Here is a 17,702-nt window from a genome sequence, read left to right as displayed (position 1 = left end):
TGAATCTGACTGAGTCCAGATTTTCCTTGTTGCCCCAGTGACGGCTTCCTTCAGCCTCCAGTTCTTGTTTAAATTATGTCATATTCCTTTGTTCTTCCTCCTTTAAGACCCTCTCTATGGAAATTGGGTATGTTGACATCTCTGTTATTAAGCAGAACCACCTCTTCGAATTAGCAGATGCTAGAAAAGTATCTCCTTTTTGCTTACCCCTTCTCCTCCCCCAAACAAAAAGGAAAGAAGCAAACAGTATAACAAAAACACCCCAAAAGCATGTGGGATATGGATAACATTGAACGTTGCACCTCACAGTGTAACAGTTGATACAGACAATAGGCTGGGGTTGCAAGTTAACACCAGTGTTGTAAAAAAAGCTTTTCACAATCTAAATTCTGTTCACATCTGATCTTCAGGATGGGGCAGAGATCAGTCTCTCTTGTGGCTTTATCTCCTTGGGCTGGTTGCTGCAGAATTTGGCTCATATTGGGGGAGGGGAGGGAGAAAAAAAATATCCTGTCCCATAAGTCATTAGAGATGGCTGTGACTGGGATTGGTATGGAACATGCTGATCGCTGTCAAATCCTCAGTCCCCATCCTCCCCTTACCCCCCCAAAATTCACTGTACATATTAAAAAAAAAAAAAAGGTCAAATTTAGCAGTCTGGTTATTTTAGTACATGGCTTCATAAGGCAGAAAACCTACTGGATACAGTGTGTTGGGCAGTTGGCTGTCAGAATTCACGTAGAATTCTTCTTTGTTTTACTCCTTTCTTTAAAAAAAATTTAATCGGTTAAAGACCCATGTCTTGTATGAAAGCTTATATTCTTCCAAAACAAACCAAAACAGCTGCTGCTTTCTTCCTCCCTTCCAACAACGTTGTCAAATCCTTTCTCTGTAGTGCTGCTGTGGTATAAACTGGAAGTTGCAGCAGCCAGATGTTAAGGAGTTCCCCAGTGGCTTGGGAGGAAGGTGTCTGGGAGTCCTCTGCTGCGCTGGCCATCGTCAGAGCTCCAGGTAGCTGATCAAGGCCACCATTAGTAGAGAGTTAGTTGTAATAACGATGGCATGTGGCACTGGTCTCGTCACGGAGTCTTCCACCATCATACTTGTCCCTGAAAGAAAGGGAACAGGGAAGGAGCAACCGTCCTGTTGCACAGACACAACTGGATGTCTTGAGCGAAGAGTTGGGGAGGTCGGCAACGTGTTAGTTTTGGGATTTCTATGTGCTCGTGTTGTGATTGTCGCTGGTGGACCTCCCGGGAACACTTGTGCTTGAAACGAGAATTTGGAGGTGGGCGCTGTGTACTTACCCCCCGAATCAAGGGAACCTGCTGGAGTTGGGGTCGGGGCCCCACGGAGTCAGGATTTCGCCCTTAGTGAATGTAAGTTGGGCTGGCGTGGGGCCTCGAGGACTTGAGCTGCAAGTAGTCAAGGTGGGTTCAGAGTGGGCTGAAAGGTTGCCCAGTCTGGGGGGTGGGGGGAGCTGGGGAGGGCTGGAGGGGGAGACCTCAGAAGTTCCTTTGAATGAACAGCACAAGGGAGCCAAGGACCAGTTCTAGAGTGGGCTAAAACCCAGGGGTGGGAGGTTCCCCTCTACTCCTGGAGGGGAGAGTGGGATTTTAAAACATCATAGCATTTGTTGTGGTTACGCTGTGCTATGGCCGGGTAGGGGAGGAGGTACGGCTTATCAAAGAGCGGTGGTAGCAAATTCACTCCTCTCTCGGAGCTGGTGTCGCGGTGGTCTGTGGAGCACCCTGTAAAGTGTCCATGCATGGAGCGTCTGTAGGCAGAGGAGCACACCTACCACTGTTTCGGAGGATGTGAACTTCTGCTGGGATTCCATCTCCCCCAGGGCCCGTCACCCTGATCTGTACGAAGGCGTGAGTGAAGTCTTCAGGGACAGGGATGTCTATCCGGCTCTTGCTGGCCAGGAATAGTGTGGGAGCAGAGTGGGAATCCTGCCTGTAAAGCATCTGTTGGAAGAGGCACGTCTGAGTTTATGTTCGCTAAGGTGAATGTTATGTTTGTTAAGGTGAATTCCTTAGGGTCACCTGTAGGAGAAGGCCAGCTACGTGCTGCCTGTACCTTGTACCCCGTAACTGCAGACTCCTCCGCCTTCGCCACCACTGGGTCCCACTTGATGCTGACCGTAGACCCAGAAAAAGTCCAGGAGATGTTGCCAGGTGGCCTCTTTGGTGCTAAGAGATACAAAACGAGACAAGAGATTCAATGAGTCGGGGGTTGATGAGAAGGTTGTGCTGGTTACAACCATCTCCCGAGACTCTGTGACTAGTCGGCGGGGCTGATGGCACCCCTGTCATCGGTTTAAAGGGGATTATCGCCCCAAACATCACTCTGAGCAGAGGTCTTCTCAGCTGTGCGATACACAGACCACGAGACTGATCTGAGGAAATTCAGGGAAGTGTTTTATGGACTATTTAAAAGGGTGTTAGAGCACCAAGATAAAAAAGCTGATCGTTGGGGATCCTCTGGAGGGAGCAGCAGCCCCAGGGCGTACAGTGTGCACAGGGGAGTTGGGCAGGGCTCACTCACGTGGTTTTGTGGTCGTGACATTGGTGGAGGGGCTGGGGGGGCCGGTTCCAGCCCGGTTGTAGGCTCTGACTGACACGTGATATTTGGTGTTGGGGTTTAGGCCAGTTACGTGAGCCGATGTGACCAGTCCCGCGGTTCTCACTCGGTCAGCCGCCTCCTCTTTATCACCGTCCTTCCAGTACCGGATCTGAATAGAAAAGGATATGATGGGTTTGGTAAGGATGGAGGCATCTGCAAATGCCAGACTCAGTCCATCTACAGCCAGTGCTGGAGACTCTTTGGTGTTTGTTTCGGTGCATTTTGCTTAGTATGTACCTGGGAATAAGGTTACAGCCTGTGTGGAAAAGCAAGCAGGGAAAAAAAAGGATTTTTCTCTCTTACTAAGCTCTCTTGTGAGCAGTAGTACTGGCCCAGTTAAGAGCCTCGTCCTGTCCATTAATTATCCTCCATCTTTGGAAACAAAATGCTGTTTCCTTTCACCTCACTTAGCCTGGGGCAATTTTCTTTGCTGGGTTTCCCGATCTCAGTTTCAGCATCTCTCATTCCCATGGCAGACTCGTACCTCGTAGCCCAGAAGCACTCCAGTCATATCTCCCTGCTCAACGGGCTCCCAGGACACATCCATTTCTGAGGACAGAACAGCCTTGGCCATAACTCTAAAAGGAGCCACTTTTGGTTCTGAAAAAGACAACAAGAGGAAATAAAATCCTTTTCCTAGCTCTGGGCAGCATAGTCACCATACTGAGATGAAGGGCTTTCCTGCAGCACCGTTACCGCGCAGCCAGACGGCTGGTATTATGGCTACGGAGCAAAGCAAGGGGAAGGGATTTAGGGACTTAGTAGGACAAGCTGAGCCACAGCTGTCTGCTGTGAGCATCCGTGCCGGCTCTGGAGCTCTGGGTGTACAGTCACGGCTGGGCGTAGGGAAACATCTCTCGGTGTTTTTGAAGTAGAAGATAAATGTTATGCTGAAATCACTGTCAGCTGTTCCTTGAGCAAAAGAAACCTCTGCCGTTGCTGAGCTCCCAGGCACAGCTCTGCAGGGAGTTGGGGACATGGTGGCTGGTTGAACAAAGCGGAGTGAGTTCAGAGTCTCCGCGCTCCCTCTTTACCTTCTTCTGCAGAGTACACGATGGCGGTGAGGCTCTCCGGTCCCTCTCCTTTCCTGTTGTACGCTTTGATCTTCACTTCAAAGGGGGTGTAGGGGCCGATGCTCTCGTTGCGGTAGACGTAGTGCAGCGATTCTGCGTGCGGCACCTTTGCTGTCAGCCACCCCTGGGTGCCTTTCTTGCGGAATGACAAGATATAGCCAAAGCCATCTCCATTCTGATAGTCTCGCAGCGTTGGCTGTGTGTGGGGTGGAAAGAGAGAGGAGCCTTGGTCCGTTCAAACGAGCGAAGCTTTGGACTAAGCCCCGTGTTTGGCTCAGCCTCGTATCAGAATTGTAATTGCGATACTGATTTCCCCAAAGAAGTGGCACGTGCTCCTCCCCTCGGCCCTCTCCCCGCGCCCACGGCTGCTGACTTACTGTCCAGTTGATGATGAGCTCGTTGGGAGCCCCTCCACCTCCGCTCAGCCCAGATGGTGCCACAGTCGGTGCTGTCAGGTCCCGAAACAAAAGCAGAAGCACGGGTTGGGTTAAGGAAACCACAGTGATGAAGATGAGCACAGACACGGCGCGGTCTGGGAGTAGCCAGGCTTTGACAGCTCATATGAAAGTGCTCGTCTCTAGATTTTCAACCATGAGTATTTCAGATCTTTGTGAAAATCAGGTCTGGAATAGTGGCTGGTGCCTGACGAGCTTATTTGGAGGCAGCATGTCTCCAAGGGGACAAGAATCAAGCTCAGAAGCAGTGATACAGAGGAGAGCTTTTATTAGAAAGGAGTTAATATGCATTTGGTATGTTGAGAGCGGTTCTCCTGCTGTTTTTACAGCCCTTCTGCTTGCACGTTCAAGCAGCAGAAGATAGAATGAACGTTCACAGCCATTTGCTGGGAAATTTACCTTGTCTGTTTTACAGAGCTGTGCTCTGTGCTAGAGCAGGGCTCTTTCCCCTTTCTAAGCATTACTGCCCAGAAGGTACAGGATTTGAAACTAGGATTTATAATGGTTGAATGTATTGTATCTCATGCTGGTGAAGTTAGCTGCCAGCTCTAGTGCGTGTCTTTGATGTGTGAAATGGGCAAAAAGGCAGAAAATTTTGTGATGGCATCACCTCTGGGAGCTCTCCGGAGATGATTAATTGTTTGGGACCAAGGCATGCTGCAAGCCAGCCTTCCCCTCCAGCATGTTGGGACAGGCACCCCTGATTCCTTTTTCTACCTCTGAGCATATTTGCACATACCTGCTTCTTTGGTACGGATTTTGCTGGAGGGTAGACTTGGCTCCCCAACTCCAAGGATGTTACTCGCTAAGACCCGAAACTCATAATCCATCCAAGGAATGAGGTTCACCACCTGGGCTGTCTCTGCATTGCCTTCAATATTTACAGGATCTATATAATCCAATAACACGAGAGGAGAAGAAATAGAGCGAGTGGCAGCCAGCGTATGAGCACAGAGCAGGAACGTGCCAGCGAGCTGGTGCCCCACGGCCAGCACGGGCTGTGCCACCACCGCTGCCCCCAGGACACTTACTGGTACGCATTTGCTTCCATTTGCTGGAGAGGAGGGTCCGCGCCTCCACGATGTACCTGGCGATAGGGCTGTGGTTGTCAAAGCCACGGCTCCAGCTCAGCTGGACGGTGGTGTCACCGATGTCTCTCACCACCACACCCCCGGGGGGGCCTGGAGGTCCTGGGATGATGGGAGACAGAGGGACATATTGCGAAGATGAAGGATTTGGAGGCTTATCGGTCTTTATATTGTGCAAGTCACAAATTCAAATCAGGCCTTTCTTTTCTGGAAGCCTCCAGAAGCTCATAAGCATATCCCATCCAGTTCAAATATTAGATGGTCGCAAGGGAAGAGCGAGATGATTCCTTGCAAGGACCGTGCTGTTGCTTCGGGTTTGTAAGGAGCAGGGGACCTTACAACAGAGACATTACCTCTGACAGTCAGCGTGGCTGACTCCGAAGCGCTGTCCACAACTGTCTGGGCAGTGCACGTGTACCGCCCCGAGTGCTTTAGCTGGGTGTTGAAGATGCTGAGGTCCCCGATAGCTTCCTTCTGCGTGGGGAAGAGAAGAGACAGCGAGGAGAGCGTTTGAACACGCCTGATGGCACAGTCCAGCGTTTGACGTTGTGCTGGGTTTTTATGGCAGGGTTTTGGTGATGGGGGGAGCTTCTGTGAGAAGCTGCTAGAAGCTTCCCCCGTGTCCATCGGAGCCCGTGCCAGCCGGCTCCCAGCCGGACCCGCCGCTGGCTGGGGCAGGGCTGGGGACCCCCCAGGGACCCCCGCTGGGGCCGGCTGTGCCTGGGGGGCTGTGCCTGGGGGGGGGACCCACGCTGGAGCGGGTCGTGAAGAACTGCAGAAGGGCTCACGCTGGAGGAGGGCTGTGAACTGACCGCAGCCCCATCCCCATCCCCTGCAGGGAGCGGGGAGAGAAATCAGGGGTGAAGTTGAGCCCGGGAGGAAGGGAGGGGTAGGGGGAAGGTGCTTTAAAATTTCATTTTATTTCTTGTTATGCTACTCTGATTTGATTGGTAAAAAATCAATTTTCCCAAGTCAAGCCTGTGTTGCCTGTGACGGCAGCTGGTGGCTGATCTCCCCCTGCCCTTATCTCCACCCACGAGCCTTTCGTTATGTTTCCTCTCTGCTGTCCAGCAGAGCAGGTTTGGTGGGCACCTCACCTCCAGCCAGGGTCAGCCCACCACGAACGTGAAAACGAAGAGGCTGGCATTAATTTTCTGCCCTTTTTGATGGTACATAATTGCCCTTTCCACTCACCACGCTGGCGCGCCGATAGTGCCCCTCAGACTTGTCAAAGTCAATGGGGAAATCGTCTAGTGACCAGGTGAAGGTTAGGTCCATGGTGGGGTCGTGAGATGCGTGACATTGCAGGGTGAGGTTTTCACCGACATTGATGTCTGCGCTAGATGGTGCCAATGTGATTTTGGTGGCATCTGCAGAGAAAGAGCAGGGAGGGCCGTTAGCTGCAAATGTCCGTGGACAAGGTATATATGAATCCTGCAGAGCATCCAAACCAACTAACACTTTCCAACTTGTCATCCCTCTCAAACAGCTGTAGCTTTGCGGGAGGAAGATGAGGGATTGCAGTGGTTAGGGAATGGAAATGCTTTTCTCCAGGAGCAGTTGTTGGTTGGTTTGATTTGGTGGGTCAGGCAGAAGGTTTGCTGCTCCACAGGCTGAAATGTCTTTGATTCCCTGAGCACTGCATTGATTTTCGGGAGTACAAGGAGAGGAGAAATAGGACATCACGGCATTCTTAGACGTTTGTTGCTCGATTGACCCCAAATCAAGACAAACATCTCTACCTCGAACAGAGAGGATTCCAGTACTGTTGGCTTTGCCCATGAAATTCTCAGCAAAGCAGGTATACTTTCCCTCATCGGATTTGCTGATGTTCTGGAGGATCAAGGTGCCATCTGTGGTAATAGTCACCCTGGAAAGGAAGGAGAACCATACAAGAGGAGGGTTAAAATGTCTGTTCACTCTGTGCACCTGACAATTTCCAGCGCTTGCGGATTTTAGAGAAACTGGTGATAAAGACACGACTGCAAAGTATTGAGTAGGAGTTTTCTAAAGAAGAAACTAGAGGAATAACCAAAGGCTTATGTTCAGGGTTGTAGCAGCACACTTGGGTCATCAAGTCCAGTCTTCTGGCAAGAAAAAAATGTGATTTTAGAAACGGTTTCTAGGTAGAAGCTGACTCTGTGCTGCTACCTGCTACTGTTGATCAGAAGTTCAGTCCCTTTGGTCCAGAGCACAGTGGCTTTTGGTGCTGCTCGTGGTTGGCATGGGATGATGACCTTCCCACTTCGGGCTGCGGGTATCAGTCGCTTCACTGGGTTTAGTCTAAAATCTGGTGCTAAGGCTACAGGGGGGAAAAAAAAAGAGGATTAAGGAATGATGAGAAAACCCTGCTAGGTGAGCATCTTAACTGCCACGTAACTAGGTATTGATCTGTTGTTGGATGGCTTGGTAACAGAAGCATGGCAATATCTGGCGAGCAAGATGAAGGAGTGATTCCTCTGCTGCCGGGTGGTTTCTAACGCCTGCCGAGGCAGGTGTTACGTGAGACAGGTGTCGTACGTAGCAATGGGGTGTGACCCTAACAAGTGCAAGGTCTTTGAGAGACACAAGAACAGCTGCTTTTGAAAATGTAGAGGATATTCTCTTCAATGTCCTGACCAAAGTCACCAATGCAGACATCCAGCTTGCCTAAAACTCCTTCTGGAATTGCAAAGAAAGAATTGGGTTTTATCTGTTGCCCTCATGCGTTGCAGTGTTGAACAGTTGATGCTTAGGGCTGTTAATTTATCTCTGGCATCTACTGACCATGAGGAGACAAGATTTTAGACTAATGTGGAACAAGTTTGGCATCGGTCCAGTTCCAGTCACCATCCATCAAAGCGGGCTGAATGGATACTGAAATAATTTTTTTTTAATTTTTTTGACCTCTTTCCTCCAAAAAGAGGAAGGCTGTGTAGTGGAAGAGAGCTTGTGGTGCTGCTGTCTGTCCTGTACACTTTCTGTAGCTAAACAGATGTCCTTGTTCTCTTTCAGCGTTACTGAATTTACACAAGATTTCAATTTTAAAGGGTTGTAGAGTGTCTTGTTGAACCAGCAACTATATTTCAATGGTGAATGAAGCAGTTTTTGTCTGCTCTTATCTTACTCTGAGATCGCAAGCGTAGGATATTAGGAAGAGAACTAAAATGCTTCAGTGTCCCATTGAAACCCAGAGCACTGGGAAATGAGAAATTACCTTGCACTGTTAATTCAGCACTTGCATATACTGTGCCATGCTTGTTCTCAGCCACACACTGATACATGCCAGAGTCCTCCAGGACTAGCTTGGAAAATCTCAGCTCTCCACCGCTCACTTCGATGCGGTTCTGTGCAAACAAGAGGATGAACCCATTAGGTGAGAAAAACAACAATGGAACTCAATCCTGGTGCCTTCAGGGTTGAGTTTCATTACAGACCCTTAGGCCAGTTTGAAGCCAGCCTGGTTTTCCATGGGAGAAAAGACAGGACATTTTATTTTAGGTCTGTCCAGTCGGTACCCCACATCACTGCGCTCTGTTTGCTGAGACTTCTGAGTGCCTGAGCAGCAACGTGCAGGTCATACAAAGACAGGTACAAGGTGTTATTTTCCGCCCTGATAACTGGCTGTGAGTTCCTGTAGTTGCATGAAGCAATGGCTGGGATGGCAGTGACGGGAGAAGGAACTTGCTGCGGGTAAGGACTGTGGCATTGCTTTGCAGCCTCATGGGGGGCACATGGAATAGGGATGCGGGGTGATAAAACGGGGTTGAGATGCATTTGCAGCGAGGCAGGAGAGGGTCTAAGTCTGGAGTAGCAGGTTCAGTACTGCGAGTTCTGGTGTGCACTGGCTGCGCTGCCCTCGCTGCCAGCCCTGTGCGGTGGTACCTGGGAGGTCAGCGGCTGCCCGTCCCGAAGCCATCGCACCGCGGGTCTGGGTTTGCCGGCAGCCGCGCAGCTCCAGCGCAGGTCGGACCCGATGTCGGCTTCTGTGTCTGTGATCACCTTCAGCCACTCCGGCTGAGCTGCAAAGGAGCAAGAGAGGTGGCAGAGCCAAGATGATCAGATGAGAGGTTTGTTGTGCCAGGCAGGCAGAAGGATGCTCATTGTGTCATCTCTGCTGGCAGATTTATTTATCACAGCGTGTTTCACCATAGTAACAGCCTTTGCCTTTTGTGCAGCTATGCAAGGCTGAGTCCTCGAAGGGTCTGGCTGCAGCTGTGCATGTGGACTGCACAAAATTACGGCAGAATCCAGATTTGAGGAAGAGCCTTACGGTTTCTTTTCTTAATGCAGTCAATTCTGAACTTCAGGAGACCGGATTCAGGCTAAGATAACCAGGTTAAGTTTTGTAACTTGACTAGATCTATTAACAGCTCCAAGCATTACCCCTTGTGGAAGCACTCCAGGCTTGGAGAGGACCTTGGTTGAGAGCCAAGTTTGATTTTTACTGCTATGATTCCTTCCCTGGTTACCTTATTTTTGCTAGTTATTTTAGAGCAAGTTAAGAGAACTCTCTCTACTTGTTAGAGCCTAAATGTATCCACCAAGGAAAGGTATCAGTAATCTCTGCGGGTCTTTGTTAGGGCTTTGCAACAGGTTTAATTAGGGCTGGTACAAGGCAGGATCAGAGGTGGTAATTTTACTCCCAGAGGCTCAGTCCGTTGCCTGGGGCATCTTGCTGCGCTCTGGAAAGGCACATGTTTAAATGTGTTACCTTGAATGATGATGCGGCCCTGGTAGGTGTCTCTCCCTTTGATGTTTTCAGCCTCACACTCGTAAGTGCCTTCATCCTCAAAGCCAACATCCTGGATCTGCAAGAGGGGCTCGCTGCCGATCCACTTGGAGGACTGTGAGCCGTCCAGCTTCCTCCACTTTATTCGAGGAACAGGGCTATGTAAAAGTAAACCTGGTGAAGGCCAGCTCTCCGGTACCCCGTGCCGCCTTACAGCTCAGTGTAACTCAGTCCCCGTTTGGCCACCCAGGTCCCATCCCAGCTGGGCTTTGGCCAGCAGGACAGATGGCTTTAGCCAATTCCTCCCTCTTCCCCCTCCATCTCTGGTCTACAGCAGACCAGAAGAGAGGGGTTGTGGAAGTTACAGGTTCTGCAATACCCTCCCCGTCCTGAGCCTGAGTGATACAGACGCTGCACTCACTTTCCAAAGGCAAAACACTCCAAAGTCACCATCTGCCCAGCCAGAGCGTAGGTGTCTGCAGGAAACCTGGCTTTTATGCTGGGTGCATACTGCCTGGCATCTGTGAAAAGGAAAGCGCTGTTGGGGAGTTCTGGATGACTTTAAAGTGGCACACGTGAGGTCTTAAAGGGCAAAGGTACCCGCAAGGTTCTGCTACTTTCCAAAAGCTTTGTGCGTTTGGGTAAGGCAATAGAAGCTAAATTTCATTTCCTTTTTAAAACAGCTCTTACTAAAGTCTCTAGAAATCTCTTTACCACATCTCAGGACTATTTATTCCTGCCTGCTTAACTCCCTTTGCCCAGCCCAAGAAGTATCTGCAGGGGCACCTCTGCAAGGTCACCAGAGGCAGAGGAGAGTGGTTCCAGGGATCTGTGAGCCCACCCAGGCTGCACCTCGTGCCGTGTCTCTTTTACAAACAGAGAAACCCCGCTGATGGGGTTTGTAGCTGCACAAGCAGCGAAGCCTGGAGAGAGGGCTGCTTCCCCCAGGTTCCGGCCAATTAGTATTTTTGTAAGCTCTTAAGCTCCCCTGAGAAGCTGGCGGGTGATTTGTGCACCGCTGGTGCCCTGTGGAGCCTGAGTGCTTTGTGGTGGCTTGTCACTTCTGCGTTTTGCCCAGTCTCCCTCTTGATAATGCAAGAGCACTGACCCTCTGCAGCGAGACTGAGCCGGGAGAACTTGCTGAAAACGCTCTTGGTGATGAAGTCGATGTGGCTGGTGGCAAAGCAGGAGTAGTTCCCCAGGTCGGAAGCTTCTGTCTTGGCAATGTAAAGGTTTCCAGTGGTCTGAGAGACGAAACGCCTTCCATCGGCTGGGATGAAATTGGGAAACTCATTCAGGAGCCATCGGTAGGATAAGCCTGGGGGGAAGAGAAAAAGGAACAAACTGCACAAGTTGCCTGTGTCTTCTCGGGTGGGACTAAACCTGGCAGGCTGTCTCCCAGACCAGTCTAAGCTGAAGCTGGTCCTTGGATGGTACTTGTTTTCTCCATGTGCTAAGCCCTACCTCTGTTTTGTTGCTTTACAGAGCCTGAATTTAAAAATTTGCTTCCCTAAAATTCCCAAAGAAAAGCAAAGAGTAATTCACATGTCTGGGAATCGCTTGCTCTGTGGCCTCTCTCTGCCTGGCACCAGCAGCGCCGCTAATCCCTGCTGGTGGCAATGCTGAAACGCAAACCCCTACCTGGGTAATGGGGAGGGGGGCTGCAGGCAAACATCACTCCCCAGCCTTCTGTAATCTTCACGGGGTCTCGCTCTTCTGCGGAGAATTCCTGCAAAACTGAACATGCAAAGTGAAACCTGTCCATGGACAAAGAAAACAGCTGGTGGAAATGCTATGTTTTATCTCTCCCCCCCATAGACTTGTCTTTTCAGTAGTCGTACAGAGGGAGATCCAAAAATATTCCTGATTTTCTCTGTAGTGCATCAGATTCCTACTGCCCCTCCATGTTAATGGAAAGCGCCAGGGGATTTCTCCGAGGGATGATGTTGGGTATCATGCACAGGAGAGCTTCTCTCCAACTGTTACTCATGCGAGCAGAGGGGCTTAGTTTACCCCCAGCGTAACTGTAGCTGCGTTTTATTGACCTTGTGGAGACAAACTTACAGCCAAAGCGGAGGGAAGCTTCCCTGCTGACCACCGTGCCCCTGGAATTAGACGCCACGCATTGGTAGGAGCCAGCATCCTTGGCTTTCACAGGGTTGCTTATCACTAGGTCGCCTGCAACCAGCCTGTAACGGGAATCTGGCTCCATCTTTATCTCTGTGCCATTCATCTTCCACCTGCCAAGAGCAAGTGTAAAGAGTGAGGGGGGTAAATATTCATCGCAGCACTCGTGGTGCCTCGTGGGAGGCTGTGCTTGCTTGTTTTTTCCAGCTGTGCTGTGTTGGGATTTGAGTCAGATTTATATCTGTGACCTGGGAGGGACGGCGCATCATGTGTGGATGAGGAGGCCGATTCCTACATTAGTGATTTTCTTTATATCAATGTGGAGAACAGAAGGCAAAATTCTTGATGGTTGCATTCCAGCCCCGGTACAGAGAGAGCAGGGGAGCTCACCTGTAGGTCGCAGGGGGACTGGCTCTTGCTCGGCAAGCCAGCGTGACTTTTTCTTCTGCTGAGCCTTCAGGGAAGAGGGTGTGCACAGGCTGCTCCTCAAACACCGGCCCGTAGTTCCTCGTGCTACTCTGGGCTTGGCACCAAACTGCAGAAGAGGGGAAAAAACCTGCTCAGCTCAATTTAGTTTTTTCTAAAAATTCTCGTTTTTAGTTTTGTAGGGTGTCCCTGGCAGCATCACAACTGCATCTGGACTAAAAGAAGGAACAACTTGAAAATCACAACCCATCTGTTACCGCAGCGCAGCCCCAGCCGTGGCTGTGGGTATATAGCTTGCATTTCCCACCGAGCATCTCACACCATCCCTGCTGTGCCAGAGGGACCAGACATGCTTCAAGACATGCTGATGAAGGAGTACTGCCACACGCCTCTTGGAAAACCGTGCACAGACTGGAGCTGGGAACCACTGGTTGCCCTCCTTGTCCCTGGCAGTTAGAATGTGCTGGTTCCTCTGTCTGTACAAACTTCAGCTGGTCGGTTCCTCCCAAGTCATCTCCAGGACAAGGGAGGAGAGAGCAGAACCTGGGTCTTCGGAGCTCTGCTGCTGCCTCCCTGCAGCCACCTGGCAGATCCCCTCCATCCCTGCATCTGCAACATCTGCAACATCTGCAACATCTGCAACATTGGCAACTCAAACCTGCTGCTTGCTGGTTGCCCACCAGCGCTGTGCAGGTATCAGTTCTGCTGTTCAACTCATGGGATGAACTTGAAGCTTCCTTTGTTGTGTGTAGACACGGGTTTGGTTCTGATCTTGCCGTCACGGGTATGGCTCAGCCATCGGCACATGAGGAAGAGAAGAACCTGCCTGCCTTCTCCTACCGTGTCTGGGCCACCCTTTGGCGTGGTGATGCCGTTTCACTGGAAAATGCCAGCTGTCCGCCGTGACTCCGTGTCTCAGAGAAACACTGGCAGACCCCCTTCCACACAGGCTCGATGGAAATGGCAGTGCAAGTAAGAACAAAGCAAAAGCTGCCTGGAAATCTCCTCGCTGCAGAAGCGGCTAGTGAGCTAACGGTCACCAACAAGCCTGTCCTCTCCCTGGCTCCCTGAGAAGTGCCTGTCCCGTAGCAGGGATGGAGCCTCCTCAAGGCAGCCTGCTCCCAGCACGGTCCCCTCTGCCTCCGCAGCGATAAGCCTCGAGATGCTTAGCTAGCCCCAGGATCCTTCCATGCTTTGTAATTGAATTAATAACTGTCTTAAAACTGCCATGCCAACCAGCAATCTGTTTCCTTCCCTACAGTACACAGCATGGTCACTAGTTAAATTAAGCGACTCCAGTAAGTGTGATGTTTTATGCAAGAGTAACTTCCAGCAGGGAATGGCCAGCTCAGCTCTCCTGGGCTGGGGGGAAGCAGCCCTTTACCTGTAGCTCCTGGGGTTCGTCTCATGTTCCGGCTGCTCTTGCATGCGGAGATGAGGCTGAGATGGGAGAGGGGCTCCACTAATTGGCTCTGTGGCTTCGGAGCAGCTGTCGGCTGCTCCCTGTGTCCGAGCACCAGCCAATTACCCCGACCATCAGCTCCCTCAGCCGGGATGTGCTGCTGCGAGGGAGCTGCATGCGGGCAGGAGCCTGATGGTCCCTGGTGTCATACAGGGCAGAGGCACCGTAGCCCGTGTCTAATACTTTGGAATGAGAGAGAAGCAGCGTTCTGCGGGTTGTATTCCCTCCCAATCAGCGCAGGTGCCTTTTTCCTTTAGTTAGATTCACAAAGGAAAAGCTTGTGTAAGCTGGAAATTTTCCCTCAGTTGGGTCAGCAACGGCTGTGCTGAGCAAATCGCAGCTGGAAATAACTGTGCTGACCAGCAGGTAAAATTATCGTGAATTAATAAGAAAATAGTGTATTCATTGTGTTCCGATAGATGGTAGTGAATGGATTAAGGTTTAACAGCTTTACATTCTGAGATTAATAGGTAGCATATGGTAAATAATTTCTATTTATTTAACAAATAAAATATATATATTATTAACACTTACAGGCATTCCTTCTCTCACGAGATGCTCTTTCCCAATCAAGCCAAATTACGCTAATCATCCCTTCTGATTCCACCCAGAGGCTGCACCCCGTTGCTGTCTGCTGCTGTCCCTTTTTCTCTGCTGGAGTTAGGGGCTACAACTGCCAGGCAGTGATTTTCTCAAATGTAATCAATGCCAGAAGCTCAGATAAGTTTTTGTTTACAGGTCCAAGGTGGCTTGTTGGTGTCGGGGGTGAAACGCCTGGATCTTACTCATTAGGCAAAACAACGGTTAGATTAAAGTAGTTAAACAATTACAAGACCAGGATATGGTTGGAACTAGGAACTGAGAGCTAAGCAGAATGGTAAATCTCGGTACCTCCGAGCCTGATCATCTGGGCTACTTCTCTCACGCCAGAACTCTCATTTTGGGTGTTACCAGAAGAGGTACGTTCCTCGGGCTCTGTCACTTGGATGGTGGGGAGAAGACAACCACAAAATAAAGGTCTTCAAGCCTGGAAGCTGAATTTGCAAGAAGCACAGTGACATGCTCAGAATTGGGCATGCCTTATGCAGCCCTACTTTCTGTGTTAAAATCCAGCCAGGAGAGCAGAAATTATGGTAGATACGCCTCTTGAGAACAACATTCATTATTAGGAAGAATAAATATTAACACCAAAATAAATAGGAATAGATGAAAGTGGAACAGCTGAAAATTAAAATTTGAGAAAACAGCTGCAAAAACACTTGAAGCTTTCACATAGTGCTCCAAGAGTGGCTTGTGCTGCTGTTTGGGAGAGAAAATACTATATCCTGAAATACATCATCAAGGGCATAGTAATCTCTGCATATAAAAGAATCCCAAACTTTATACCAGGTATTGCTGGAAGAGACAGAACTCAAACCTTATCTCCTTTGCCACTGCAGTGAGCAGGGAGGGGACTGCCAGTGCCTCCCTTGTGCAGTGCCCTGGCCCGTTTCTGGCAGGTTTTATGTTCTTATTAGTATTTGGAATATGTTGAAAGTCAGACCTGGAAAGCCCAGGTGTCCAGGAGGCTGAATGCTTTCCCTTTGTGCTAGCTTTGGAGACCTGGAAATGATAAATGTCTCAGTTGAACATTTTCCAAGATGTATTCCAGTTTATGAGGACGTCAGCAGCAATCCTTTTATTGAGCACAGGCAGCTCCAGAGCACTGACCACAGCCTGGAGCCTTGGCACATGCGGGAGCTGGGCAATTAATTGGTTTTATAGGAAATCTGCGCGCACACACACACACACACACACACGTGCACAAAATCAAAGTGGTTATTTTTAAAAAGCAGCTCTCTGAGGAACAGGGGGTTATTTTTAACGAGAAGCTTTCTGAAGAACAAAGGGACAGTGCTTTGGCTGGCCTTAGATTTCAAGATTTTCTGTGCCTTTTACTGAATGAAGAAAGGCCAGAGAGATTTTTAGACTTTCACGACAGCCTTATTCATTAGAGAGTCATCTCTGTGCACTTCATAAGCTTTAAACCCTTAAATACTGCTGGGAATTCATCCTTTCGGCGGTACGGCCGAGGGAGGGGTGACATTGCCGACCCAGCTTCCCAGGGCTGGAGCTGACAGCCCAGACCTGGAGGCTTTGGATCTTCACCCGCTCTGGAGTGTTTCCTTGAACCTGATCTCTAGCTGGAGTCTTTTTGTCCCTGGTCCCTTGCTGGTGTTCCCCAGGAACATTTCTCTGTGTCCCAGCTGGCTCCTGAGATCCATTGCATCATCAGCCAAGGGTCAAAAGAAAATAACCCTCAGAGACTTTACAAGGGAATCATTTTTTGTGGACCCAGCTTGGATGGGGAGCAAGTTGCATGAACTCAGGTGGTTAATGGGAGAGCCCAACTCCATCTTGCTGCCTCTACCAGATTTGGGTCAGACCAATTTCCAAACAGGCTAATTGCCTCCCGATCTAGGGCAGCCACCCCTCCCTCTGCCTCCTCGGGGATCCAGAGAACATTAAAAGGTAATTAGATATTTATAAGGACAGGCGAGCAGTCTCTGCCTGGGATGATGAATTAGCTTGAAGACATTATCTAATTCTCAGTTGTCTGAAATGAAATGTCTCCCTGCTGAAAAGGGACCTTCGGAGTGCAGCCTGAGATTCCCTGAGATCCAGAAATGGTCTCCAATGGATGGGGGAATCTTTGCAGTCAGGGTATGGCCGAAGAGGCATCCCTAGAAAAAACAGAAGGCGAAGTGGCTTCGCCGTGAGCGAGTCCTGCCAGCAGAAGGAAATTTGTCCTTGTGCCGAGGCCAGGACGAGCACAGGCTTTGCCTGAGGTTCTGCATCTCCTGCATTTCACCTAAACAAGCAGTTTAGAAAGGGGGAGGCGTGTGTCAACCATTCCTGTCCTCTTTCTTGAGCGGTACAAAGGGAAGCTGAGTGTGGCACAGACACGTCTCCTGGCTGCATGAACCGCTGGGGAGGGTCAGGCTTTGGCGTCGGTGCAGCCGCGGAGCACGGAGAGGCGTGTGCCGGGCAGGCAGCACAGCACGCGTGTTGCATCCCCCGGGTGATGTCCCGCTTGATGTCTGCCAGCCCATCTCACCTCTCTCATGGAAACCTGCAGCCCAGAGAGGCAAGGGGCTGCTCTTACCCAGAAAGGTGACGACAGCTAGGGATGTGCGGACAAATCCAGTGGCGTGTCCCATCCTGCACCTCCGGCTGGGTTACAGCCTCCGCGGCTGAGCCTCTATGGGTGAGCGGGGACAGCAGCCCTGCGAGAGAGAGAGAGGGGCGTCAGCTGCAGCGTTGCTGTGCCTCTGTCCGAGGGTCCAGCACCCGGCTGCACAGCCCCCCAGCAGCATTGCTGTGCCTCTGTCCGAGGGTCCAGCACCCGGCTGCACAGCCCCGCTGGCCTCGGGCCCAGGGTGACGGTCACTCGGGAGCAAACATCCAGCTGCCTGGAGAGGAACGCAGGGGTCTGAAGGAGCTTTTTTTCTTTCTGACATGACAGATCTGGTTGGGAAATCGGTCCTCCTCCCAGCCTATCTGCTATTCTTCCTCCCTCCTCCAAAAGGAATGCTTCCTTCCTAGCGTTTTTTAGTAAAAAATGCAAAGTCAGAAGCACACAGGATATTGGTAGGGGAGGAGCAGGAGGAAATGATTTGTTCTTGTTATTCTGTGAAAAAGGCATCTTTAATTGAAGCTTTTCAGGCGGGGAGTGACTGCTTTTGGGGACTG

At 50.4% G+C, this 17,702-nt stretch overlaps 2 protein-coding genes across 2 annotated transcripts in view; one reads left to right on the top strand and one right to left on the bottom strand.

Moving 5' to 3' along the window:
• The window catches only part of TMEM81 (transmembrane protein 81), a 33,506-nt gene extending 16,385 nt beyond the window's left edge, over window positions 1-17,121 (top strand). The window contains exon 2 of the mRNA XM_080367217.1: window positions 12,683-17,121. The gene's annotated coding sequence lies outside the window, so the exon portion shown is untranslated. The remainder of the gene's footprint in view (window positions 1-12,682) is intronic.
• Window positions 272-17,236, bottom strand: CNTN2 (contactin 2). The gene is made up of 22 exons (XM_080367187.1): window positions 17,116-17,236; window positions 12,473-12,617; window positions 12,020-12,195; window positions 11,597-11,692; window positions 11,064-11,273; window positions 10,377-10,476; window positions 9,938-10,113; window positions 9,109-9,245; window positions 8,441-8,570; window positions 7,396-7,546; window positions 6,987-7,114; window positions 6,439-6,614; window positions 5,598-5,718; window positions 5,188-5,346; window positions 4,896-5,045; window positions 4,079-4,149; window positions 3,663-3,897; window positions 3,113-3,228; window positions 2,551-2,737; window positions 2,083-2,195; window positions 1,802-1,970; window positions 272-1,109 (listed from the first exon to the last, which is right to left on the bottom strand). Exons 1-22 carry the CDS (start codon window positions 17,168-17,170, stop codon window positions 1,000-1,002), a joined length of 3,111 nt encoding a protein of 1,036 aa, XP_080223313.1. The 5' UTR covers window positions 17,171-17,236; the 3' UTR covers window positions 272-999.
• Window positions 17,237-17,702: the final 466 nt, after the last annotated feature.

The sequence above is a fragment of the Falco punctatus genome (genome assembly GCF_963210335.1).
Source record: "Falco punctatus genome assembly, chromosome: 17".
Lineage (NCBI taxonomy): Eukaryota > Metazoa > Chordata > Aves > Falconiformes > Falconidae > Falco > Falco punctatus.
This window is presented reverse-complemented; position numbering and strand designations above follow the sequence as displayed.

What these genes read in the sequence shown, in the direction of transcription:
- CNTN2 (XM_080367187.1), bottom strand. Translation starts at nt 17,170, where the DNA reads ATGGGACACGCCACTGGATTTGTCCGCACATCCCTAGCTGTCGTCACC. An exon ending in CCCCCCTCCCCATTACCCAG is followed by an intron (nt 11,274 to 11,596) that starts GTAGGGGTTTGC and finishes TCTTCCCCCCAG; the next exon opens with GCTTATCCTACCGATGGCTC. An exon ending in CTGCAGTTACGGGGTACAAG is followed by an intron (nt 1,971 to 2,082) that starts GTACAGGCAGCA and finishes CTCTTCCAACAG; the next exon opens with ATGCTTTACAGGCAGGATTC.